The 26,107-nt window shown below is 42.8% G+C and overlaps 1 protein-coding gene across 1 annotated transcript in view; it reads left to right on the plus strand.

The window, feature by feature from the left end:
• Positions 1 to 10,427: 10,427 nt before the first annotated feature.
• LOC147107746 (charged multivesicular body protein 2b) overlaps positions 10,428 to 26,107 on the plus strand; it is a 30,817-nt gene continuing 15,137 nt past the window's right edge. Inside the window, exons 1-4 of the mRNA XM_086007026.1 lie at positions 10,428 to 10,854; positions 13,910 to 14,001; positions 18,280 to 18,474; positions 21,810 to 21,912. Of these exons, the coding sequence (XP_085863152.1) occupies positions 10,821 to 10,854; positions 13,910 to 14,001; positions 18,280 to 18,474; positions 21,810 to 21,912 (424 nt within the window). The 5' untranslated portion in view covers positions 10,428 to 10,820. The remainder of the gene's footprint in view (positions 10,855 to 13,909; positions 14,002 to 18,279; positions 18,475 to 21,809; positions 21,913 to 26,107) is intronic.

Here is a 26,107-nt window from a genome sequence, read left to right on the forward strand (position 1 = left end):
CATCCGCAGTATGTTGTTTTGGTATCAGGAATGAAAGGAGCTGGATGCAGTACACAACTATCTTTAATGACCATTCTATGTATCACAAGTCTAGCCTGAGAGCATCCTTGATGTACCCACGGTGTTCTGTCCGGTATCTAGCTCAATATTTACGCATATAACTTTCAATCCTGTTCTTAGCCAGATATTTGTGCAGTACCCGTTCAAGGAATTAACTAGTTTTGATAGGAGTCTATTGCTTCATGGAGAAAAATATTTTCTAATTTCTGGCATTACTTCAGTGTTCCAATGCACTGTTCCAATGGAATGTTCCCATTTTGTGTTCCAATTCTGCCGATTGAATTGAATAACTTGCTTACATCTATACCATTGATGCATTTCACCATCTAAAGACTCTGATCATGTCTCCTCTCCACCTTCTATTCTCCAATGAAAACAAATTCCATTTTTGTGACTTTGAAATTCCAAAATCCCTGTTCCTCTATATCCTCTCCAATTAATCGATGTTCTTTTTGAAGATAGAGAGCCTAAAATTGCACACAAAGATGGCCTACTGACGGTCACACAGGGTTAAAATAATGTTTAAATTAGGTTTGTTCACATGGCATTAGCTGTGATAGAAGGTCAGGTTTACTAATGGAATGTGAAGCTTATCAAAATACAATGAGCCTTAGCTGATTGGTAGTTAAATTTCATTATTTATTACTGATTATTTATTTCTGACCCATTTTTGAAAGTTGCCTTTGTAAAGATAAGAAATGTTTGAGCTAATCAGATTGGGCAACAGTGAACACATTTTTAATGGTTTTCTAGCTGTTATTTTTCTGATTCTCTGTTTTTAATTGAAGATCCTCTAAAACAGATGTGTAAGCTCTGGTGAAATAATACATTTTTGGTTGCACTTTTATCTGCTTCTATGGTTTTCAATAAGCATTATACTGTAGATTGCTCAATGGTGATGTACTCGTTATTAACAGAAAGGAAACACTGCCATCTGCTGGGTGGCATAGCATAATGCAGTGGAAAACCTTAACTATGAAAGGAATTAACTGAATTTGGTTCAGAAAATTGGATTGATAGGAAAGTGTCTGCTGCTACACCTATGCTGGCTCAAGTTGCGAGAGGAACATTTTCAATTCAAGACCCAAGCAATTTTGAAGATCACCAGTAGCCATAGGTTTGGGAAGATCTAGTCTGCTCTATAGGCAGTTTGTAGTGACAATTGTAAACTGGACTTATAGAATAGAAACATAAAATGGTTACAGCACAGAAGGAGGCCATTCAGCCCATCGAGCCTGTGCTAGCTCTCTGCAAGAGCACTTCAGCTAGTCCCACTCCCCCGACCTTTCCCTATAGCCCTGCAATTTTTTTCCTTCATACTTACCCAATTCCCTTTTGAAAGCCATGATTGAGTCTGCCTTGTAAGATTTGGATCACAGGTCACACACAGATTCCCCAAAGGGTCTTAGGAGTTGTAAGGCTTTTTATTAGAGAACTACAGTTTAAGCATAATCAGATACTATACTGTAGACATACAACCCATGACAGATGAGGGTGATCTACGGCCCTGGAATGGAACGAAACGACCGTTGGGTCATCCCTCGAGCTGTTGGAGGTGTTAGGCTGTCAGCCTGCATTGATCTACCTCAGAGGCTAAACTTGACCAAAGTGTTAGGCCGTAGCCACCTCAGGGAAGCCTTCACCCCTAACTGCCTGTTTTCCTCTCTCGGTCGTCTGTTTTTGTACCTTATTTCGATGGGCTGGTGGATACCTGGTGTCAATCATTTTTACCCATCCCATTGTCCAATTACAAGGGAGAGGCTACCTATGACAGCCCCCTCCCAGCCTCATGAGGTAATTTTCCTCCTTATCTCTGTTCTAAAGGTCTTGTTGCCCTCTCATAGACAGCTTGTTTATCCTACAGCTCCTTGCTGCATCCCTTATCAGGCCTAGCTATGCCCACTCGAAGACCTGTTTTTGTGTTCTGACCTCGTAATTCAGCTTTCTGTACAGCTATTTTTCCTGACATGACTGGAATCTTTCTGTGTCATCAACTTAGGCAAACTGCTGATCTAGGGAACCCATAACAGACTATTATTTCTTTCAATCCACGATTTCTTACAGCCTCCACCACCCTTTCAGGCAGTGCATTCCAGGTCCTAATCACTCGCTGCGTAAAAATGTTTTTCCTCATGTCGCCTTTGGTTCTTCTGCCAATCACCTTAAATCTGTGTCCTCTGGTTCTCGACCCTTCTGCCAATGGGAACAGTTTCTCTCTATCTACTCTGTCTAGACCCTTCATGATTTTGAACACCTCTATCAAATCTCCACTCAACCTTCTCTGCTCTAAGGAGAACAACCCCAGCTTCTCCAGTCTATCCACGTAACTGAAGTCCCTCATCCCTGGAACCATTCTTGTAAATCTTTACTGCATCCTCTCTAAGGCCTTCACATCCTTCCTAAAGTGTGGTTCCCATAATTGGACACTATACTCCAATTGAGGCCAAACCAGTGTTTTATAAAGGTTCATCATAAATTCCTTGCTTTTGTACTCTATGCCTCTATTTATGAAGCCCAGGATCCCGTATGCTTTTTTAACCACTTGCTCAACCTGCCCTGACACCTTCAATGATTTGTGCACATATGCCCCCAGGTCTCTCTGTTCATGAACCCCCTTTAGAATTGTACCCTTTAGTTTATATTGCCTCTCCTCATTCTTCCTACCAAAATGTATCACTTCGCATTTTTCTGCATTAAATTTCATCTGCCATGTGTCCGTCCATTTCACCAGCCTGTCTATGTCCTCTTGAAGTCTATTGCTATCCTCCTCACTGTTCACTATACTTCCAAGTTTTGTGTCATCTGCAAATTTTGAAATGGTGCCCTGTACACCCAAGTCCAAGTCACTAATATATATCAAGAAAAGCAGTGGTCCTAGTACTGACCCCTGGGGAACACCACTGTATACCTTCCTCCAGTGTGAAAAACAACTGTTCACCACTACTCTCTGTTTCCTGTCACTTAGCCAATTTCATAGCCATGCCGCCACTGTCCCTCTTATTCCATGGGCTTCAACTTTGCTGGCAGGCCTATTATATGACACTTTATCAAACGCCTTTTGGAAGTCCATGTACACCACATCAACTGCATTGCCTTCATCAACCCTCTCTGTTACCTCTGCTATAATTGAAAATTCTGGCCCTTGTGTTTGCAAATAATACTATAGATTGGGAAACCATAACAAAAAAATCCGAGCCCATTATGTGGAATCCCCTGAAACTGGATAAAAAATTTAGGACAGAAGGGGGCATTCAGCCCATCGTAGCTGTACAGCCACTAACTCCACATGAGCTATTGATTCTAAATGCATTTCTCTGTTCTTTCCTCATGCACTTTATTATTTCTCTTTTTCAAATGTTTATCTAATTTCCTCCTAAATGTCATGATTCAGTTGACTTCAAAAGCCCATTGAAACAACACATTTCATATTCCAATAACCCTTTGTGTGAAAATAATCTTTATAGTTCTAGCATTAATTCTAAATTTATGCCCCTTGTTACCAATTAACAGATAGTTAACAGGCAATTAAGAGGATTATCCCCATTTTTCCAGCAGAGGCGCGGGCTTCCCAACGTCGGGAAACCCTGCCAGGGTCACCGAGGCGAGCAGTGGGTCTGCGGGGTCCAAAAGTGCACTGTGGAGGTAAGTGATATGTGCAAGTGTGGAGAGGGAAGTGTGTGAGGTGAGTGAAAAGTGATAGAAAATGTTTACTTACCTTTGTTTCTTCCTGCAGGCTTCAACAGTTGGGGATCTGGAGACTCCCGCATCTCACCGGCAGAGATGACAGATGGCTGCTGCATTTTCCGATGTAACAGCCATCTAATTTCTGCTCACAAAAGAGGTTTGATGAGTCTTGAGTACAAGAACTCATCAAACTACAGAGAATGTCAGTGTTTGACAGCTTCACAGGGCTGTCAAATGATGACAATTCATTTGTCAAAACATCATATGCTGACGTTCTCTGTAACCGGCTTCCCCTTAATTGGCCTGCTAAGCCTGCTGGGCGGGCTTAACAAGGTCAATCAAGGGAAAATAGCGTGGGTTGGCCACAAGTCGATGGAGGCGGGACTAAAACCTGACAAGCAGCAGTCCCGCCTCCAACGCGCCCCCATTGACAAAATTGCCCCCATGCTCTCAATATTGAGGTGCATAGTACTACTATTGTGGCCTAACCAATGCCTTGTATAGATTCATCATCACCTCCGTGATACCCCAAATGTAACACATTTAAGGACAGCACCTCATAAGGAAAACATTTGGCGCACCTTTATTTTCTTTGGCGAGGGAGAGAAGGTGGAAGAGCCCTATGTTACTCTCATTGCAATCATATTGTGCAAAAGTGACATAATGACACTTTACAGTATGATTTGAGTGGTTGCTCCATATGACTACTAATGGAAAAAGTTTGCAAAACATTTTTCATGAAGAGTTATCTTGAAGGCATTAGCTATATACCAGATGCTATAACTCTACATGTAAGAATGTTTAGAAAGCCTATTCTCATTTTGCAAATACATAACGGTCTAAATCATATCAATGTGTTACTTACTTTTGATGTCTTTATAATGAAAATTGCACAATCAGTTTCATCTTCAAAGAAATAAAATATCTGTAACACATTCCCATTTATGGAAAATGCTTTTTTTGGGGAAGATAGTGCCACTTTAATATGGCATATAATATGCAGGAATAAATTTCCTATATTGTGAGTGTTAAAAAATTGAATACAATTTTTTCCAAAAATAAAATGATTGCCAAATGCATCAAAATGAATATGTTAGAAGAACTGCACAGATTTATGAATGCATGCACTTCTGTTTTTTATGACCATTGCATTTTCTGCCTGGGTTCAGCTGTCAATCTATAAATTAGCATTGCAATTCATGCAGTTACAGTGTGTATTTTACAATCTGTGCAATACTTGAGAAATGTCTTCAGTAAGTTTCAAATCTAAAAAAGGAATTTAATGGAGTTAAATGCCAGTACCTCTATGAATAAAAATGTAGTATTTCTGTGGATGGTTGGTATGGCTCGGTCAGTTTCATGGTGCACTTTAGCCTGAGGACATACCTGGGAAGATATTTCATAATTTTATATCTGTTGTTCATTATAATGCAGAGCCAGCTAGTGAAGATCACAATCAGTATACCAACATCCTGGAAACTCCTTTGTGGGGCAGTCCTCATAAGTTATTCAAGTGTCATCCTCTTCTTTTACTCTGGCAGCTATACTTTCTTTCCTACTGGAGTTGGTGGACTGACATAATAAAGTTAAACTGAATGACTTTGAAGTGAACTGTGCAAGAGCATTCTGTTTTACTTTAGTATAATTTTGCACATGTATTTAGTATTGAATTCATTTTTTAAATTTAGTAGCAGACTAGATATTCACAATGTATTCGAAACAAAATGTATTGCAATAGGTGACATGCTGGTACAGCATGTTGGAGCCTAAAATGCTCCAGCAATGCGTGATAAGTTGTGGCCTTGTGCCTATGATTTGTGGTCTCATTTATATTGCTGTTGTAATGCACTTAATGGAGGCCATATGTTGGCACATGGAGGAGTAGAGAAAAGTTAGTGTATCTGTCACTTTAAGTCACTGTTATACAAAATGCAGTGCCTTTTTGGTCCTTTGTCATCATGAAGGATGTAGAGGAATTGGGAACAGAAAATAATAGTAATGAAAAGCTTTGCATCTAATGAATGTCAGTCAAGCTTCAGCTATCACACTTCAAAGTGTCAAAACTATTTTAAAAAAGCAAAAGCTAGTCATTGCCTATGGGTTATTCTGAACTTGATAACCTGGACTCTCCCCGAGGGCTAGGAACTGGGGAATTTACAGGCAGGTGCCAATCTATAGAAACTTCCCTCAATAAATCAGCTTTTTATGACCTCAGAATATGCTTGGTTAGCTCACTTTCCCAAAGGGAGTACCTGAGCAGTGGCATTAAAGAAACAGGATAAGTTAAACAACATTCTATCTTAGCAGCTAAAGAAAATAACCATGTTCCAAGCCCCAGACAACATGTATCACCATGACAGACCAGCCATTTAAATGAAAAATGATGGGGATGATTTTTCTGACCTTTGCCCTGGGCAAAGCCCATTGCCTGGATACAAAGGTCACAAAAAAGGAGTGGCGTCTCTGCTCCTTTTACAATGCCTGGGATTTCTGGGAGTTGGTGGGAATGTTGCTGGGCCTGCACCTGCAATAGGAGTCTGCGGCATCCTGGCAGCACGCTGAAGATCACTGCTGACATAACGCAGGTCAGAGATTTTCTCTAACCAGCATAATCTTAGGGCGTTGATGCCTTCTGTCTGCAACATCAACAACTTGCATTTATGCAGCTCCTTTAATGTAATTAAATTCCCAAAGCGCTTCACAGGAGCATTATCAAACAAAAATTGACACTGAGCCACATAAACAGATAGTAGGACAGGTGACCTAAATCTTGGTCAAAAAGGTAGGTTATTAGGAATACCTTAAAGGAGGAGAGAGAGGTAGCAAGGTGGAAAGGTTTAGGGAGGGAATTGCAGAGCTTAGGGTCTAGGCAGCTGAAGGCACGGCCGACAATGGTGGAGCCATTAAAATCAGGGATGCGCAAGAGGCCAGAATTAGAGCATTGCAGAGATCTCAGGGGGTTGGAGGGTTGGAGGAGGTTACAGTGATAGGGAGGGGAGTGGACGGGAGAAGTTATGGAGGTGGAGTAGGAGATCTTGGTGATGGAGTGGATATGGGGTCAGAGGCTCATCTCGGGGTCAAATAGGACGCCACAGTGGCGAACGGCCAGGTTCGGCCTCAGACAGTGGCCAGGGAGAAGGATAGAGTCCGTGGCTAGGGAACGGGGTTTGTGACAGGGACTGAAGACAATGGCTTTGGTCTTCCCAATACTTAGTTGGAGGAAATTGCTGCTCATCCAGTATTGGATGTCAGACGAGCAGCGTAACAACTCAGAGGCAATGAAGGGGCCGAGATAGGTGGTGGTGAGGTAGAGCTGGGTGTCATCAGTGGAACCTGACACTGTGTTTTCAGGAGATGTCACCGAGGGGCATCATGTAGATGAGCAATAAGAGGGGGCCAAGGATAGATCCTAGGGGAACTCCAGAGCGAACGGTGCAGAGGTCATTGCAGGTGATAATCTGGCTACGACTGGATAGTTAAAAATGGAACCAGATGAAGGCAGTCCCACCCAGCTAGGCAGTGGAAGAGAGGCTTTGGAGGAGAATGCTGTGATCAATCATGTCAAAGGCTGCAGACAGGTTGAGAAGGACGAGGAGGGATAGTTTACCACAATCAATCACATAGGATGACATTTGTGACTTTGATAAATGTTGTTTCAGTGCTGTGGCGGGGTGGAAACCTGATTGGCAGAGTTCAAACATGGAGTTGCAGAAAAGATGGACACAGATTTAGCAGTTGACAACATGCTCGAGGACTTTGGAGAGGAAAGGGAGGCTGGAGATGGGGCAGTATTTTGCAAGGACAGAGGGATCAAGACTGGGTTTTTTGAGGAGGCGGAGTGATGATGGCAGATTTAAAGGGGAGGGGGACAGTACCGGAAGAGAGGGAACTGTTAACAATATCAGCTAACATGGGGCCAGGAAGGGAAGTTGGGTGGTTAGCAGTTTGGTGGGAATAGGGTCGAGGGAGCAGGAGGTGGGCCTCATGGTCAAGATGAGCTCAGTGAGGGCAGGAGGGGAGGTAGGAAAGAAACTAGAGAAAAATGCGAGTTCAGGGCTACGGCGGGGGGGAACCTTAGGGGAAGTTTGGCTTCATGGGCTAGGGGAAGGAAGGGAAGTGGCAGAGGCAGCTTAAAGTTGGTCTCAATCTTAGTGACAAATAAGTCCATGAGCTCCTCGCACTTGTTATTGGAGATGAAGGTGGAGAAGGCAGGGGAGAGGGGTTTAAGAAGACGGTTTGTAGTGGAGAAGAAAAGCCGGGGGTTACCTTTGCATTCCAGGATGATCCTGGATTAGTGAGCAGTTTTGGCCGAGGAGCGCAGGACTCGATAGTGCTTTATGTGAACCAGACAAATATGGCGATGAATGGCTAAACCAGTTGTCCACCATAAACATTCAAGTATGCATCCCTTGGACTGCAATTATATAGGGCCCTGGTGAGACCACACCTGGAGTATTGTGTACAGTTTTAGTCTCCTTACCTAAGGAAGGATATACTTGCCATAGAGGGAGTGCAGCAAAGGTTCACCAGACTGGTTCCTGGGATGGGGGGATTGTCCTATGAAGACAGATTGAGTAGACTGGGCCTATATTCTCTAGAGTTTAGAAGAATGAAAGGTGACCTCATTGAAACATACAAAATTCTTACAGGGCTTGACAGGCTAGATGCAGGGAGGATGTTTCCCCTGGCTGGGGAGTCTAGAACCAGGGGTTACAGTCTCAGAATAAGGGGTCGGCCATTTTGGACTGAGATGAGGAGAAATTTCTTCACTCAGAGGGTGGTGAATCTTTGGAATTCTCCACCCCAGAGGGCTGTGGAGGCTCAGTCGTTGAGTATATTCAAGATAGAAAGCAATAGATATTTGAATATTAAGGGAATCAAGGGATATGGGGATAGTGCAGGAAAATGGAGATGAGGTAGAAGATCAGCCATGATCTTATTGAATGGTGGAGAAGGCTTGAATGGCGAAATGGCCTATTCCTGCTCCTGTTTCTTATGTTCTTAAGAGAGCGGAGATGAGGGTCGTACCAAGGGAACCACCCAGTCATTTTTCCAATCTCAAATATTTTTATAACTAATGAAAGAAAGTGTTCAAAGAAAATTAAAAAAAATACAATTCTTTTAATGCCCCTATGACTTTTCTCTTGGGTTGCTCGCAGTAGTATCCAGGAAATTCATCTTTAATTCATGGAGACTCCAGGACAATCATGGAAAGTTGTCAACCCTACCGGAGGCTGTTGGCCAGAAATGCAACTGCAGGTCTGACAGACCTGAAGCTGTGCATGAATTTTCTCCCCCTCTTTACCAGTAGCAAGTCCTGCCAGGGAGTGATCCTGTGCCAGGGCATGCTAATCGCCCAGAGTAGGAAACACCAACGATCCTAACCCTGGACACATGAATCAGTGACTTCAGGACCAGAGTGAAGATAACTGTGTAGGAGAAGGGAAAGGAGAATAAGGGTGGAAAGAAGGTGAGATTAACAACAACAGCAACTTTAATGTAGTAAAACGTCCCAAGGCGCTTCACAGGAGCGTTATCAAACAAAATTTGACACCAAGCCACATAAGGAGATAGCAAAATACTGCAGATGTTGGAAATCCGAAATAACAACAGAAAATGCTGGAAAAACTCAGCAAGTCAGGCAACATCCGTGGAGAGAAATTTGAGTTGACGTTTCGGGTTTGACCCTTCTTCAAAACTGGAGAGAAAAGGAACTAGATCGAAGGCAGGGCTGCGATCGGACAAAAGAATAAAAGAACCAAAAGAAGTAAAAGAGATTAGAAGCTAGACGAGATGGTAATAGGCTGTGATTAGGTGTAAAGTGTACTGGCAGGGCAAAAGATAGCTGCCAGGTGTGAGAGAGAAACAAAAGGAAAGGGGGGGGGGGGGAAAGGAGAGGAGTGGAAAAATATAAGTGAAAATGAAATGGGGGCCGAGGTTATGATCTGAAATTGTTGAACTCGATATTGAGACCGGAAGGCTGCAGAGTGCCTAATCGGAAGATGAGGTGCTGTTCCTCGAGTTTACGTTGAGCTTCCGTGGAACAGTACAAGAGGCCAAGGACGGTGAGGTCCGAGTGGGAATGGAGCGGTGAATTGAAATGACAGGCGACCGGAAGCTCGGGGTCACCCTTACGCTCCATTCCCACTCGGACCTCACCGTCCTTGGCCTCTTGTACTGTTCCACGGAAGCTCAACGTAAACTCGAGGAACAGCACCTCATCTTCCGATTAGGCACTCTGCAGCCTTCCGGTCTCAATATCGAGTTCAACAATTTCAGATCATAACCTCGGCCCCCATTTCATTTTCACTTATATTTTTCCACTCCTCTCCTTTCCCCCCCCCCCTTTCCTTTTGTTTCTCTCTCACACCTGGCAGCTATCTTTTGCCCTGCCAGTACACTTTACACCTAATCACAGCCTATTACCATCTCGTCTAGCTTCTAATCTCTTTTACTTCTTTTGGTTCTTTTATTCTTTTGTCCGATCGCAGCCCTGCCTTCGATCTAGTTCCTTTTCTCTCCAGTTTTGAAGAAGGGTCAAACCCGAAACGTCAACTCAAATTTCTCTCCACGGATGTTGCCTGACTTGCTGAGTTTTTCCAGCATTTTCTGTTGTTATTTCACATAAGGAGATGTTAGGACAGACGGCCAAAAGCTTGGTTAAAGAGTCACGGCTGACAGGAGGCATGCAAAGAGTTAAAATGATGTATCGGTGAGTATTTGTTTTTGCAGAATAATCAAGGTGAAGCGTTGCTGACTCTGTTGGGAGAGATTGCATTGAATTGGAGTGCCTGGTGCCAATGTGAGAGAGCGAGTCTGCTTCTACTACTCGTCCTCCCCGCCGCCGGGGGGCGCGGTAACGCGGCTCCCAAACTGTGAACAAACCGGTTGGGGGACTGCGAGTTGAGAAAGGGAAAACAAATTAGAGGAGCGGAAACAGGAAGATATATATATATATATGTAAAATAAATAAACGCACACACCTTCCTCATACTTCTAAGCCCCTGATGCTCACACTGCAGCAGCGTGACTGAGTGGTACTGGGCACCGTCGTTTCCAAGGTGACGGGGCAGAAAATGTCGCTGTTCGGGAAGAAGAAGACGGCGGAAGGTAAGAGGCCTCCCTTTAAAACAAGTCTCTGGCACACTGGTGCCTTGGTGTGGCCGGCTCCGGAGCCCCAAACAGGGCTGCTTGAGGGGACCGGACTGTGGCAGCTGATGCTAGGCCCGGCTCGGGAGTCACACAGCCATTGCTCAGAAGTAGCTTTTATTAAAAAAAATTCAACATGTAATTGTAATAACTTTTTTTTTAAAGTGTGGATAAATTCCTTAGTAGTATTGCTAGCAGTGTGGTAACGGATCTCCTGAATATGTTTATGTTGTCCTGTTCATATTTATTGGAAACATATTAAACAACTAACATAAATGGTGTGAAACTTTATCAACATTTCTAGCCTGTTATTGCTGGTAGCAATGATCATTTTCCCAACTTGGAGCACTTAAGGTGCAAGTATGTATAGATGGTTTTTTGCATACATGCAGAAGAATCGGTCTGTTTTAAAAGTTTCTTTGTCATCATCCCTCCTTTCCCACAACCACCTCAACCTTTCTGCTGCTACAATCCTTGTGTTTGTCACCTCTAGACTTGTTTTTACTCCAGTGCCCACCTTTCTGGCCTTCCAACTAATCCAAAACGCAACCACTTAGTTGTATCCTGACCTGCACTAAGTTCGACTCACCTGTCCCCCTGACCTCACTGATCTACATTGGCTCCCTGTCCCCTGGTATATTAAATTCAAAATTCTTATCTTTAAATGTTGCCATGGCCTTGCCCAACCCTATCTCTGAAACCTCTTCCAGCCTTATACATCATCCTGCTTGGTTGCTCCAACTTTGACCTTTTTGCGTGTGTAACCACCCTTCACTCCACCGTTTGTGGCAGAGCTCTTCACTGCCTTAGCCTCACTCCCTAGAACTCACTCCCTAAGCCCCTCCACATTTCTCTTTTAAAAGCCTTCTCAAAGCCCATCTTTTTTGATCAAGCTTTCACTTGCGCCTCCAGATCTTTCCTTGTCTATTTTTCTTTCAACTTGTGATTTTTATTGTAACTCTTTCAGTTGCAGGAGCCAGGAACAACAGGATCGTTCTTTTAGATTGATGTTAATGGCACCAGCAGTAGATCCCATTAATAAAGAGAATCACCAGAACATTATTTGTAAATGTTTCCATTCTGTACGGTTTAATTTAGAATTCTATGGGGAAAAAGTTTTGGTTATGGAGTAACACAGGTTTTAAATACCGTCCTGTAGAAGTCATAGTTTTCTCTGAAACAATAGATTTTGATGTTGATTCCAAAGGATAACTTCACAGAAATCACAGAAACCCCACAGTGCAGATAGAGGCCATTTCGGCCCATCGAGCCTGCACCGACACATATCCCACCCGATCCCCGTAACCCCTACACCAACACATATCCCACCCTATCCCCGTAACCCCACGTATTTAATCCCCCTAACACTAAGGGTCAATTTATCATAGCCAATCAACCTAACCCGCACATCATTGGACTTCGTGGAGTTTTCACTGTGTGGAACAGTATTATATAGGTTTGACAAGAGTTGACTCATGTAGGGTTAGTCATTGGCTCACTGATACACCCAGTCATATGATGTGATTGAGACTCTTGTAATTGGTCATTGATCACAGATTTCAACATTCAGATCTGAAGCTGAAAGTATCAGTTATTGTGGTGATTATTTTAAATCACATCACAGGACTTTTCCTAGAAAGACATGTAAAAATCTTACCATTATTGGGTGATATAGAAGCAGTTTTGAATTTTACTTATGAGTGAACAGAATAAAAGTAAAACCAATCTGAAGGCAGATTCAGTTGCACTGTGTCGTGATGCCGTGGAAGATGCCAGAGAATGAATTGGTTATGGTTCTGACTGGGGTGGGGGCGTGATCTATTAGTTAGCTCGAGTCTCCTGTCTATAACATGCTCACTGGTTGTTGAGATGTTTATTTGGGTTTCTTCACTGGTTGAAAGAGGAAAACAACTTTCAGGTAAAAAAGAAAATCACACGTTTTGGGATTCCCATCATGAATAGAAGATTCTGAATGACACTCGGTTATTAAATGTTATAAATTATGTAAAATGTCTACAATTCTTTATGCTGGTGGCTTGTGATAAATTATTACAGTAGATTATGATGTTGGTCATAATCAAGAAGAAATATCGGGCTAGATTTTCCACCCATTAAATATGAATGGTGGAGTGTGAGTGTGTGAACCAAGTTTACAAATCAAAGTCTTATTTCCATTTTTTAAAAGGCAAAAATAAGTTTTTACCATGGTTAAGAGTCTCCAAACCAAGCTACTGAAAAATACAGCAGTTTATGATTGCCTGTTATCGAGCACATACACTCTCCACATAGGGGATGCATCCTACTTAACTTAGGTTTACAAAGATTAGGTGCAATTTGGCATCTGTCAATGTGTAAGGACCCCAAAGTGTATGCAGAGATACTGCTGGAGCTTAACCAGTTAGAATTGTGCAACAGCTAGCACAGAGCATTTGTAAGCTTCCCAATAATTGTATATCTATAAACTCTCCCCATCTCTTAGGGCATTGGCTTGTAGGGTTATCTGAAGCTGAGTGGGAGGAATCTCGTCTTTTTTAATGTGTCAGACTAGATAGTTGATCTCGATAATGCTATGGAGTACTGGTCACCTGGCTTTGGTATTGTATTACTGAGTGTACCATAAGAGACTCAGTTCTAACTTCCATCACCAGATGTATCTTCATGGAGCCAATTCTAACCTGAAGAATCGCTGGTTATCTTCTCTCCCTCCCCCTTTAAAGGAGGATGGTTATTAATTGAGAGAGAGTGAGAACCGTCCAGATTCACAGCTAAGGATGACTTGTCTGGTTTTGTAATATTTTAGAAAAATGCATTTTTGGAAATCGGATTGTTATGTTTGTGTGTATTTCAACTTTTTTTTTCCCCAATCTTTTTAAATTGTGTACTATAGCTTGCAAGATCACGAGCAGCGATATCTAGTTATGACAGGAAATGACTTGATACAAGCTGATTGTTTTTCATACAGTACAACATTGATGGTTCTAATATTTTATTTCAACTATTCTTAATTTCTCTCCAGATATAATAAAGGAACAGAATCGAGAGTTGAGGGGAACTCAACGATCTATAGCCAGAGATAGAGCGGGCTTAGAGAAACAAGAAAAACAGCTGGTGAGTAGGTCAGAAATCACCTTGATGGCAATTCCAGGCTGAATATAGAGCCTTGGCTGCTTAATATCATCTGGCACTGTGTGAATAGTACTTCAGGTTAGCACAAACCCAGTAATGTGAAATACTGCAGATTCTGGAAATCTGAAACAAACAAAAACATAAAATGCTGGAAACACTCAGCAAGTCAAGTCAGGCAGCATCTGTGGAGATAACAGACAAGGTAATGTTTCAGGTAAGGACCCTTTATCAGAATTGAAAGATAATACAGATTAATAGTATTTAAAATGAATGGACCAAGAGGAGAGGGAAGCACACACACACACACACACACACACACACACACACACACACACACAACAAAATAAATAACATTACCTATAAAATGCTTAGGTGGAAAATGGGAGATGATTAAATGGCATAAGTGATATAAGCAAGAGGCAATAGAAGGTATGAGAGAAATCAAAAAAGTAAAAGCCATATAGGAGACAAAGAGAATGTGTGAATAGCTAAATGGGTGAGGGATAGGCAAGTGGAAAAGGAAGCATGAAAAACTGGCAAAGCGGAGCAAGCACCAGTGGCCCAGGAGCTTGGCAGAAGAGTGAAGCAGGTTGACACAAAGGGGTGCAGGCCACCTCGCCAGCACGGTGTTCTGACTGGGGCTCCCCGCATCAAGCACTAACCTGTTCCACTCCAAGATGCGAGTACATTATTCAATGCAGTTCCATTGTTACATCTGCCATCCTTTGAATGAGACATTAAATCGAGGTCTCATTGGCTGTTCTGATGGTACAGAACATATATGACACTATTTGAAGAAAAGTAGGGAGTTCTCCCAGCATCCTGGGCAATCTTCCTCTTTCAATGAATACCACTCAAAAAACATCATTCATTCATTCATTCATATTGTTGCTGTTTGTGGGATCTTGCTGTGTGCAAAATGGCTGCCCTATTTGCCTACAAAACAACAGTGCCTGTACTACTTAAATTAATTATATGGGAAGCATTTTGAGGTGTTTCTGAGATGTGATGAGGTGTTCTATAAATGCAAGTCTTTTTGTTAGTGTTGCCACATTCACTTCTGTGCATCCAAAATCACTTTTCATCAACACACAAATAGCAATATAGCTATGTTTGGTACTGAAATTTTATTGCTTATATTATATCTCTGATTTTACATCGTTTTTAGTTGTCATTTTATGGATGTTGAATGCATTACCAAAATTCCAGTTCACTTTATTGCCGCAGGCAAAGTTGTATTCAGAAACCATACTAAATGTATGTTGAGAAACTGTTCAATCCAGTTCCTTCCCTGTATTCTATTATTACAACTTTAAAAATGGTAGCATTGTTTGAAACTAGTTCTAGAAACACTTCCTGTTACTGAAAGATCTTAGGCACTTCTTTTTTAAATGTTAGTCTGCACAACCTCTCCTTAGTATTTATCATTAAAGAAAGACTTTGGTGGGGGGAGAAATTGGCCTGGTTTGCGCCTTCCGTTGGCGCCTCTGGGGGGTGGTAACAGGGCGCTAAGGGCTTACCGACCGGGCGTGGTGAAATCACCGATGCCCGTGAACTTCCCTGGCGGGTTTGCACTTCCGCTGAAACTTACCGCCTTGATCTCTTGTGCCCCGGAGATTGTGATGTCATCCGGTGCGCAGCGGCCTGTTATCGCCCCGGATGCAATATTCGCTTCCGCCCCCTGCAACACCGCAGGGCGTCAACAACGTCACCTCGGCTGGCCACTTGGGGAGCGCTAATTAAAGGCAGCTGTGGTCAGGTAGGCCAAAATTTATTTATGTTCCCATTCTGGTGTTTTTTGATTTTTTTTTGTACATCGCGATTGCTTAGCCCTGCACACTTGGTGTTTAGGGCTGCAATGCGTGTATCGCAGGTATTGTCGCCCAACAGACACAGCCTAAGGATTCCTTCAATGCAGCATTGGCCCTTCCCTTTAAGGGAGGGAAGGAGCCTGTAAAACTGGCGGCGTTGCTCCGAACGTTGCTCAGTGCTCTGCTGATACCGCCCCTCTCACTCCCTTTAGCCCTCTAAGGGAAGTGGTAGCGCTTGATTTACCGCTCCACTTCCCTCTTGGAGCGCTAAAGCGGAAGTTCCCGGCAGCAACAAATCTTTTTCGCCTGGCGATACTTTCGCGCTCCCGCAAAAGTTATTGCCCCAAACGGGGCGCTATGCAATTTCTAGCCCATGGAGTTATACAGTGCCTTCCACGACCTCAGGATGTCCCAAAGCGCTTTGGAGCCAATGAAATATTTTTGAAGTGTAGTCACTGTTGTAATGCAGGCAACGCAGTAGCCTATTTGTGTACAGCAAGGTCCCACAAACAGCAGTGAGATAATGTTCAGATAAGAGTGAAGTGGCGCCATGGGATCTTTTACGTCCACCTGAGAGGGCAGACTGAGCCTCGGTTTAACGTCTCTTCCGAAAGACGGCATCTCCGACTGAGGGAGTGCTGCACTGGACGATCAGCCTAGATCTTGTGCTCCAGTCTCTGGGGCTTGAACCCACAACCTTCTGATTCAGAGGCAAGTGTGCTACCACTGAGCCACGCTTGTCACCTTCCAACAAGTGATTGTAATGCCTTTTGCATCATTTACTTTTAACCCTACAACAACAACTTGCATTTATATAGCACCTTTAACATCGTAAAACGTTCCAAGATGCTTCATAGTGATTATCAAACAACCTTTGACACCGAGCTAGTAAAAGAGATGTTAGGACATGCTTGGTCTAAGAGGTAGGTTTTAAGGAGCGTCTTAAAGGAGGAGGAAGAGGTAGAGAGGTTTAGGTAGGGAATTAGAGCTTGGGGCCTAGGCAACGGCCATCAGTGGTGGAGCGAAGAAAATCGGAGATGCACAAGAGGACAGAATTGGAGGAGCGCAGAAATAGGATTGTAGGGCTGGAGGAGGTTACAGAGATAGGGAGGGGCGAGGCCATCTAAGGATTTGAAAACAAGGATGAGAATTTTAAAATTGAGGTGTTGCCAGACCAGGGAATGTAGGTCAGCGAGCACAGGGTTGATGGATGAACAGGACTTGGTGCGAGTTAGGAGACGGGCAGCAGAGTTTTGGATGAGCTCAAGTTTACGGAGGGTGCAAGGTTGGGAGGCTGGCCAGGAGAGCGTTGGAATAGTCGAGTCTAGAGGTAACCAAGGCATAGATGAGGGTTTCAGCAGCAGATGAGCTGAAGTAGGGGCGGGTGATGTTATGAAGGTGGAAGTAGGAGGTCTTGGTGATGGAGAGGTTATGGGGTCGGAAGCTCAGCTCCCGATCAAATAGGATGCCACAGTTGCGAATGGTCTGGTACAGCCTCAGACAGTGGCCAGGGAGAGGGATGGTGTCATTGGGTAGGGAATGGAGTTTATGGCAGGGACTGAAGACAATGGCTTTGGTCTTTTCAATATTTATTCAGCGGAAATCTCTGCTCATCCAATACTGGATATCGTACAAGCAGCGTGACAAATCAGAGACAGTGGCAGAGTCGAAAGAGGTGGTGGTGAGGTAGAGCTGGGTGTCGTCAGCGTACATGTGGAACCTAATGTGTTTTCAGATAGTGTTGCCGAGGGGCAGCATATAGATTTGAAATAGGAGGGACCAAGGATAGATCCTTGGGGACTCCAGAGGTAATGGTGAGGGACTGGGAAAAGAAGCCATTGCATGTGATTTTCTGGCTACGACTGGACAGATAGGAATGGTACTAGGTGAGGGCAGTCCCACCCAGCTGGACAATGGAGGAGAGGCGTTGGAGGAGGATGGTGTGGTCAACCGTGTTAAAGGCTGCAGACTGGTCTAGAAGGATGAGAAGGGATAGTTTACCACAGTCACATAGGATGTCATTTATGCGTTTGATGAGCACTGCTTCAGTGCCAGGAGCGGAAACCTGATTGGAGGGGTTCAAACATGGAGTTGCGGGAAAGATAGGCACGGATTTGGGAGGCGACAACATGTTCAAGGTCTTTGGCGAGGAAAGGGAGGTTGGAGATGTGGTAGTAGTTTGCGAGGACAGTGCGGTGAAGAGAGGGGTGATGATGGCAAATTTGAAGGGGAGGGGTCAGATCCAAGTACTAGTTACAAGCCTTGTTGATATTTCTATTTTTATGAGCTGATGAAAGGTCTATACCCAAAACATTAACCAATCTTTTCTTTTTACAGTTGTTGATGTACCTACTGTGTATTTCCAGCATTTTCTGTTTTTATTTCGGACTTCCAGCATTGGAAGTTTTTTTTCTCTTTGTATTGATGATATTTATTTGTACTTGATCAGGAAATGGAAATTAAGAAAATGGCTAAGTCTGGCAACAAAGATGCCTGTAAGATTCTTGCAAAGCAACTTGTGCAGCTGCGGAAGCAGAAGACCCGTACGTATGCTGTGAGTTCGAAGGTTACTTCCATGTCCACTCAGGCTAAATTAATGAACTCTCAGATGAAGATGGCTGGTGCCATGGCTACCACAACAAAGGTACATTTAATGAAAAAATCCTGTTTATACATTTTGAAGCACTGATAAAAGAATGATTAATTTGCCAATAAATATCCTAGAGAAGACTTTGTTTATGATTAAAGTAAATATAACCTATTGACCCTGTGTTTAAAAAGTTGGATTTTATTGAGTGGGATTAACTGGCAGTTTGTTGATTGAAGGCTGCCCTTCATTACAATTGAGTTATGCACCCTTGTCCTGTTAGTGTTGATATTTATGTTAGCCTACTTGTTTTTTTTCTTGCTTTACAATTACAGGAAACTTTCTGGTATCTGGCACTGACGGGACCGAGCTGGTGCCGGTCGATCAACATTGCCGGAAAAATGAGCGCTAATGTTAAAACATACGGAGCTTCTGAGCTCCGTCTGAAGCAACAAACCCTGTTGCTTAGCAACAGCTTCAAAACAGTCGGCGCAGCTTGCAAGCGTCTCTGTAGCTAAGCAACAGCTTCAGCTAGACGCTTGCAGAGCCAGGACTGGAGAAAAAAAGCAACGAAAAGTAAAAAAACCTATCTGAACCGACTCCTGAATTTTGCCGGTGGATAGAGCATTCCGGATATTTAACCTCCGGTTAAATGAAAGTTTCCTGTAGTGGGATATTAGCCATGGGTTTTTGAGGCTAAGGATACTCTTTTGGTCTCCCAGAATAGATGGATGGGAGGGCATGAATAGAATTTTTGCAATATTGTATCTTGCTGGCCACAACTCCTACAGTAAGTGGGGATTGGTGAAGAATCACATTTTAAAGCAAATTTCATAAAGTCACACAAAGATGCTGCACTGTATAGTAGTATTTAAAATGTATGCTTTGACTAGAATTTCTATCAACAGGTACAAAATATATGGAGTCAAAATTAAAACAAAATTATTCTCCGCCCCTTCAGCTCAAAATTAATAGCTCCCCAAACTGCCTTTTGGACAGAGAAAGCTAAAATTTAGCGCCTGTTGAAATCTTGTTCAAAGCTTGCAGATGTAAGCAGCCCTGTATTGCAGAGTATTTATCAGGCAACATAGCAATAGATTCAATCACAAAACCTTTTTAAAAAAATTGGTTAATACATAAGAACATAAGACGTAAGAGCAGGAGTAGGTCATTTGGCCCTTCGAACCTGCTCCGCCATTCAATAAGATCATGGCTGATCTGATCTTGGCCTCAACTCCACTTCCCTGCCCCGCTCCCCATAACCCTTGACTCCCTTACCTTTCAAAAATCTGTCTATCTCCACCTTAAATATATTCAATGACCCAGCCTCCACAGCTCTCTGGGGAAGAGAATTCCAAAGATTCACGACCCTCCAAGAGAAGAAATTCATCCTCATTTCCGACTTAAATGGGTGTCCCCTTATTCTGAAATTATGCCCCCTAGTTCTAGATTCCCCCATGAGGGGAAACATCCTCTCTGCATCTACCCTGTCAAGCCCCTTCAGAATCTTATGTTTCAATAAGATCCCCTCTCATTCTTCTAAACTCCAATGAGTATAGGCCCAACCTGCTCAGCCTTTCTTCATAAGACAACCCCTTCATCTCCGGAATCAACCTCATGAACCTTCTCTGAACTGCCTCCAATGCAAGTTAAGAATTGTGATTAACAACAGTTAGCAGTCAGGATTTAATATCTCTTTATATTTTTATTTGTAGTGTCAGTGACTTACAGAATTAAATTGAAACTGGCTCTGTGATATTAAAATAAAATGTTAATTTAGAGCTTTTACAAATGACTTCAGGGCATATAAGAATCTAATTCCAGTCCCTCTAGTTGAATAAAGATGCAAATTTTAAAGAAATTAGGGAAGAAGCACAAAATCATCAACATTTTTCCCTAGATTTTAAACTTAACACGAGAGCAATACCCTTTTAAAGGGAAGAAATTAAAAATTAGGTGAGAATGTCTGTGTTTTTATCCTCATTATAAATTCACAAAAAGCTTGGCTCACGTGGACTGTTACAATGAGCTCCGTTATTATTACCTCATCCCAAATTCTTGTGGAAATAAAATTTGCTCCACAGTAGCGATTAGAATTGTTTCAAGTCAGCAGTTGAACTTTCTGCTTCTGGAAATTCTTTCTTGCATGCATCAAACCGATAAATTCCCTTAAATTTCTATTGCCTCAAGGAAATTACTCAATTTTAGCAATGTCTCCTCAATGTGTTCAATATGTTACCAGATGTTAGGAGACCCTCAGGAAAAGTACAGTGTGTCTGTGTGTGAAAATTATTAAATGAAGTGGATAGTGCAGAAAATTAGGTCAGACAGAATAAAAGCACGATACATGACCCCCATTTAGCCCCTCGTATAATTTTTGTATGAGTTCAAATAATTTATATGAATTAAACTGTGAATCAAATTTAGGGAATGTCTATGGAATAACATTTCTGTAGCAACTAGTGATTGGAATGTTTACAGTCAAATTACAAAGCAGATGCAATACCCATTGACTTAATGTAATCTGTCTTCTGGAGGCTAGGACTATTGCTCTAAGTCTAGCATTCTGCAGAACTGAGGCTACCCTTAGGAAATCGCAACAGATTATTGATTGCCTTATTAACTAAGAGTACAGATATCCTAGTATTTTTATTTCTGGGATTTCCCTGCAGCGTTTCATCAAGCAAGGGCAATATCATTGCACATCTGCCTTGATGATTTCTTTTTATCATAAAATGGTAATGATTTCAGTCCCAATAGGCAAATGTTACTATGCTTCATATTAATCTTTTTGGCTCCCTTTTGCTACGTAATATTGAAAATTTAGTTGGCTAGCACAAAAGAACGTTCTGAGTGAGCCTCTACTGCATAGAGGAAAAAGGGACATAAACCACGGTGTCAGGTTTATGCAGTCTTTGTACTGTCCTAGGATTTGCGGGTTTCCCGAGGCGAGGCGGTGTACCTCAAACAAATGCAAGCATTCAAATCACATTTAAATGAGGCAGGACTGACATAAGGGCACCTCCCACCTTATTTTCCTCTCTGTACACCAGGTAGGTTCCCGTGCTCAAAATCTGTTTTCCTATTAAGTGTAGGAATTGCAACATACGTGAGTGATATGCTAGTGCATCAAATTGTATAAATGACATTTTGGATGCCTGTACAATATGTTCGAAAATAGAGATTAACCTTTAGGTTTGTAATGTGAATTTTGGTCAGCTAGGGCCCAATAATAAATAGTCTCCAATCAAAGATTACAGATGATGCAAAAGGATTGAATTGCTATTTAAAATTGCCTACCCTCCACCCACAGTTTTTATTATATGATGACATACTACTGAAATAAAAGCTTATGTTCGAGATAGGGAAAAAAAACATGCTTTATATTTCAGACGATGCAAACTATGAACAAGAAAATGGACCCACAGAAGACCTTACAAACGATGCAGAATTTCCAGAAAGAAAACGTGAAAATGGAAATGACCGAAGAAATGAGTAAGTATGTCATTACAGGGGATAAGTTCTGCTTAAAATTGCTTACTTTTTAAGCGCTTTGCTAAACCATTTATGCAAAAGGTGTTCAAAAAAGAATAGCTTGATGAGAATTGCACATTAATTTAAAAGAAATTTGGGCTTCAAGATTTTCTATACCGTACAAAGAAGTAGCTTGGTGAGCGTGAAGAATTTTACACTGAAGGGAAACATTGTAAATCAGTTGGGACCTGAGAACTTCCTGATATCTCCCCTTCCCAAAAAAATACTTACTCCAGATAGACGAGTTACTGTAAAACTAACTTTCTGTATAAGCTCCGTCATTGTACATTTTTTATGTTCCCGAAATACAGTGGAGGCACAATTTATACACTGGATTTCCTGATGAGCAATTTCTTTAGACCTGGTTGGTGAATTCTTTATTGCCTCCCTCCTCCATTGTAGTTCTATCCTTGCTACCACTTCAAGCTTGAAATAAATGTTGCATTTTCATATTTAGTCTGATCTGTAATCCTGGTGATGCATTAGTTCAACAAGTAGACAGGATATAGTCTCAGACAAACCTGTGAATTTTAAAAGTTGGAAAAGGCATGGCTTTCAGCAGATTTTGTAGTGATGCTGAGCTTTCATGTTGAGTAATGTTCGATGATCTCCTGTAGCATTGCTTACTGGCCAAAAAGGTCTTTTTTTCGAGTAACTCTGCTTGTCCCCCCACTTGCCCATCTACAAAGCAAAGTTGAAGATCTAAATCTCCGATATTTTCAGAAATGATCAAGTCTCTCTCTGGGAATAGGGAGCTGATGTGCACACCACCTTTTTGCCTTCATGCAAGGAAGTGGAAGTGGGCACAGGAATGGGTGGGGAGGAAAGGGGAGAGGGTCAGGCAGTCAGGGTTTGAAAATTGGGAGAATTAGAGTTTGGTGGCTAGGTTTGTAACTGGGTGGTTAGCCCCTGGGACTCTGGCTTGGTAGGAGCAGGAAAAAGAAAGAAAAAAGACTTGCATTTATATAGTGCCTTTCACGACCACCAGACGCCCCAAAGCACTTTACAGCCAATGAAGTACAATTGGAGTGTAATCACTTGTAGGAAACGTGGCAGCCAATTTGCGCACAGCAAGCTCCCACAAACAGCAATATGATAATGACCAGATAATCTGTTTTAGTGATGTTGTTTGAGGGATAAATATTGGCCAGGACACTGGGGATAACTCCCCTGCTCTTCGAAATAGTGCCTTGGGATCTTTACATCCGAGCAGGCAAGGCCTTGGTTTAACGTCTCATCCGAAAGACTGCACCTCTGACAGTACAGCACTCCGTCAGTACTGCACTGGAGTGTCAGCCCAGATTTTTGTGCTCAAGTCTCTTGAGTGGGACTTGAACCTGAAGTGGAAGAGGAGGGTTACATGAGAACATAAGAAATAGGAGCAGGATTAGGCCATAAGGCCCCTTGAGCCTGCTCATTCATTCAATAATATCATGGCTGATCATCAACCTCAATGCCACTTTCCCGCCCGCGGGTTGGGCTACAGAATGATAGTTAAGCTGGAAACGGGGTTTAGTCCCATGAATGATGATACATTAATGGTTAGCATAGCTGAAGCAGATCTGTGGGATATAGTGGCTATTTATGGGCTATACAAAGGGATGAATTAGTTAAATTTTATAAGTTGTATGAATAGATCACTAAAAATTACACCTTAAGTGCACTGAGTAAACTCCGATTCATAAACCTGATCATAATATTGAAAGAAATAACATTTTTGGTATTGTTTAATAGCATACCTTTTTTAATGTAGTTTCCCAATCTACCTTGGCTAACTTGCCCCTCATACCCAAAGCAAACTACATAGGTACGAGGGGCGAGTTGGCTAAGGTAGATTGGGAAACTACATTAAAAGGTATGACGGTAGACAAGCAATGGCTAGCATTTAATTAATTAATACATAATTTACATTCCTTTTAAGGCACAAAAACCTCACAGGAAAAGTGGTCCAACCGTGGCTAACGAGAAGTTAAAGATAGCATTAGATCAAAGGAAGAGGCTTATAATGTTGCCAAAAGGAGTAGTAAGCCTGAGGATTGGGAGGATTTTAGAATTCAGCAAAGGAGGACCAAGAAATTGATAAAGAAAGGGAAAATAGAATATGAAAGTAAACTAGCGAGAGACATAAAAAGACTGTAAAAGCTTCTATAGGTATGTAAAAAGGAAAAGCTTTTGTAAATGTGGGCCCATTACAGGCTGAGACAGGAGAACTTCTAATGGGGAATAAGGAAATGGCAAAGAAATTAAACAAATACTTTGGCCTAGAAATTCGGTGGGGTCAGCGCCCAATTAGAGGCGTTAGAGGGTCTTGCGCCGGAATTATAGCTGGTAACGAAATTGCGTTGGACCCTACCATCGGCGCTGCGCCGGCACCGATGACGTCATCGGTGTGCGCAGCGTCCCGGTTGCCGTGGTAACCCGGCCCCAAGCCCAAATTCAGTTGCGGCCGCCTCGCCCATGGCAGCCGCAACCAACGATTGTTGAAAGGGATGTTACACACCTTTGCGCTGGCGCATAAAGGTGGAGCGGCGGCCGGCCGCTTTCCCGGCAGCCGCCTGCCCGCACCTCCCTCCCCGGACTCCTCCACCACCCCCCCGCGGCACTGATGTGTGTGGCCCGCGAGCGCGGCTCTTCCCCGAGGTGCCGGGCTCATTTGTCGGGCGAATCGACCGGCCAGCGGTCGGCTGCAGGCAGCTCCTCCTTAACAGAAGGAGGAGGCCTGCAGTACCCCAGCCTGCCGCACCGCCTCGGGTGCCGCAGCGGGGGATTAGCACCTCAAAACTGCACTGAACGTCCATAGTGAGGCGCAAAAACCCTCCATTAGCGCCCGCCGCCGTCTGGGCCCGGGGCAACCGAATTTTCGTCGGGCGCAGCGGCATTAACGCTGGCGCAAAATTTCGGGCGCTAAAGCCCTGGCGGACCCACAACCGAATTTCTAGGCCTTTGTGTCTGTTTTCATGGAAGAAGACACAAAAGACTTCCCGGAAATAGTGGAGAACCAAGGGTCTAGCGAGAATGAGGAACTGAAAGAAATTAGTATTAGTAAAAAAATAGTACTGGAGAAATTAATGGGACTGAAAGCCGATAAATCCCCAGGACCTGATGGCCTACAGCCTAGGGGTTTGAAAGAGGTGGCTATAGAGATAGTGGATGCATTGGTTGTCATTTTCCAAAATTCCATTAATTCTAGAACGGTTCCCGTGGACTGGAAGGTAGCAAATGTAACCCCACTATTTAAGAAAGGAGGGAGAGAGAAAACGGAGAACTACAGACCAGTTAGCCTGACATCAGTAGTAGGGAAAATGCTAGAATTTATTATTAAGGACGTGGTAACAGAAAATAATAATAGGATTGGGCAGAGTCAACACTGATTTATGAAAGGGAAATCGTGTTTGACAAATTTGAGTTTTTTGAGGTTGTAACTAGCAGAATAGATAAGGGGGAACCAGTGGATGTGGTGTATTTAGATTTTCAGAAGGCATTCGATAAAGTGCCACACAAGAGGTTATTAAACAAAATTAGGGCTCATGGGATTGGGGGTTATATACTAGCATGGATTGGTTAACGGACAGAAAACATAGAGTAGGAATAAACGGGTCATTTTCGGGTTGGCAGGCTGTTACTAGTGGGGTATCGCAAGGATCAGTGCTTGGGCCTCAGCTATTCACAATCTTCTATATCAATGATTTGGATGAGGGGACCAAATGTAATATATCCAAGTTTGGTGATGATACAAAGCTGGGTGGGAATGTAAGTTGTGAGGAGGATGCAAGGAGGCTTCAAGGGCATATAGACAGGCTAAGTGAGTGGGCAAGAACATGGCAAATGGAATATAATGTGGAGAAATGTGAAATTATCCACTTTGGTAGGAAAAATAGAAAAGCAGAGTATTTTTTAAGTGGTGAGAGATTGGGAAATGTTGGTGTTCAGAGGGACCTGGGTGTCCTTGTACACGAATCACTGAAAGTTAACATGTTGGTACAGCAAGCAATTAGGAAAGCAAATGGTATGCTGGCCTTTATTACAAGATGATTTGAGTATAAGAGTAAAGACGTCTTACTGCAATTATATAGGGCCCTGGTGAGACCGCACCTGGAGTACTGTGTACAGTTTTGTTTACTTTACCTAAGGAAGGATATACATGCCATAGAGGGAG

The sequence above is a fragment of the Somniosus microcephalus genome, chromosome 14 (assembly GCF_052327205.1).
Source record: "Somniosus microcephalus isolate GS21.2 chromosome 14, FLI_Smic_1.0, whole genome shotgun sequence".
Taxonomy (NCBI): Eukaryota; Metazoa; Chordata; class Chondrichthyes; order Squaliformes; family Somniosidae; genus Somniosus; species Somniosus microcephalus.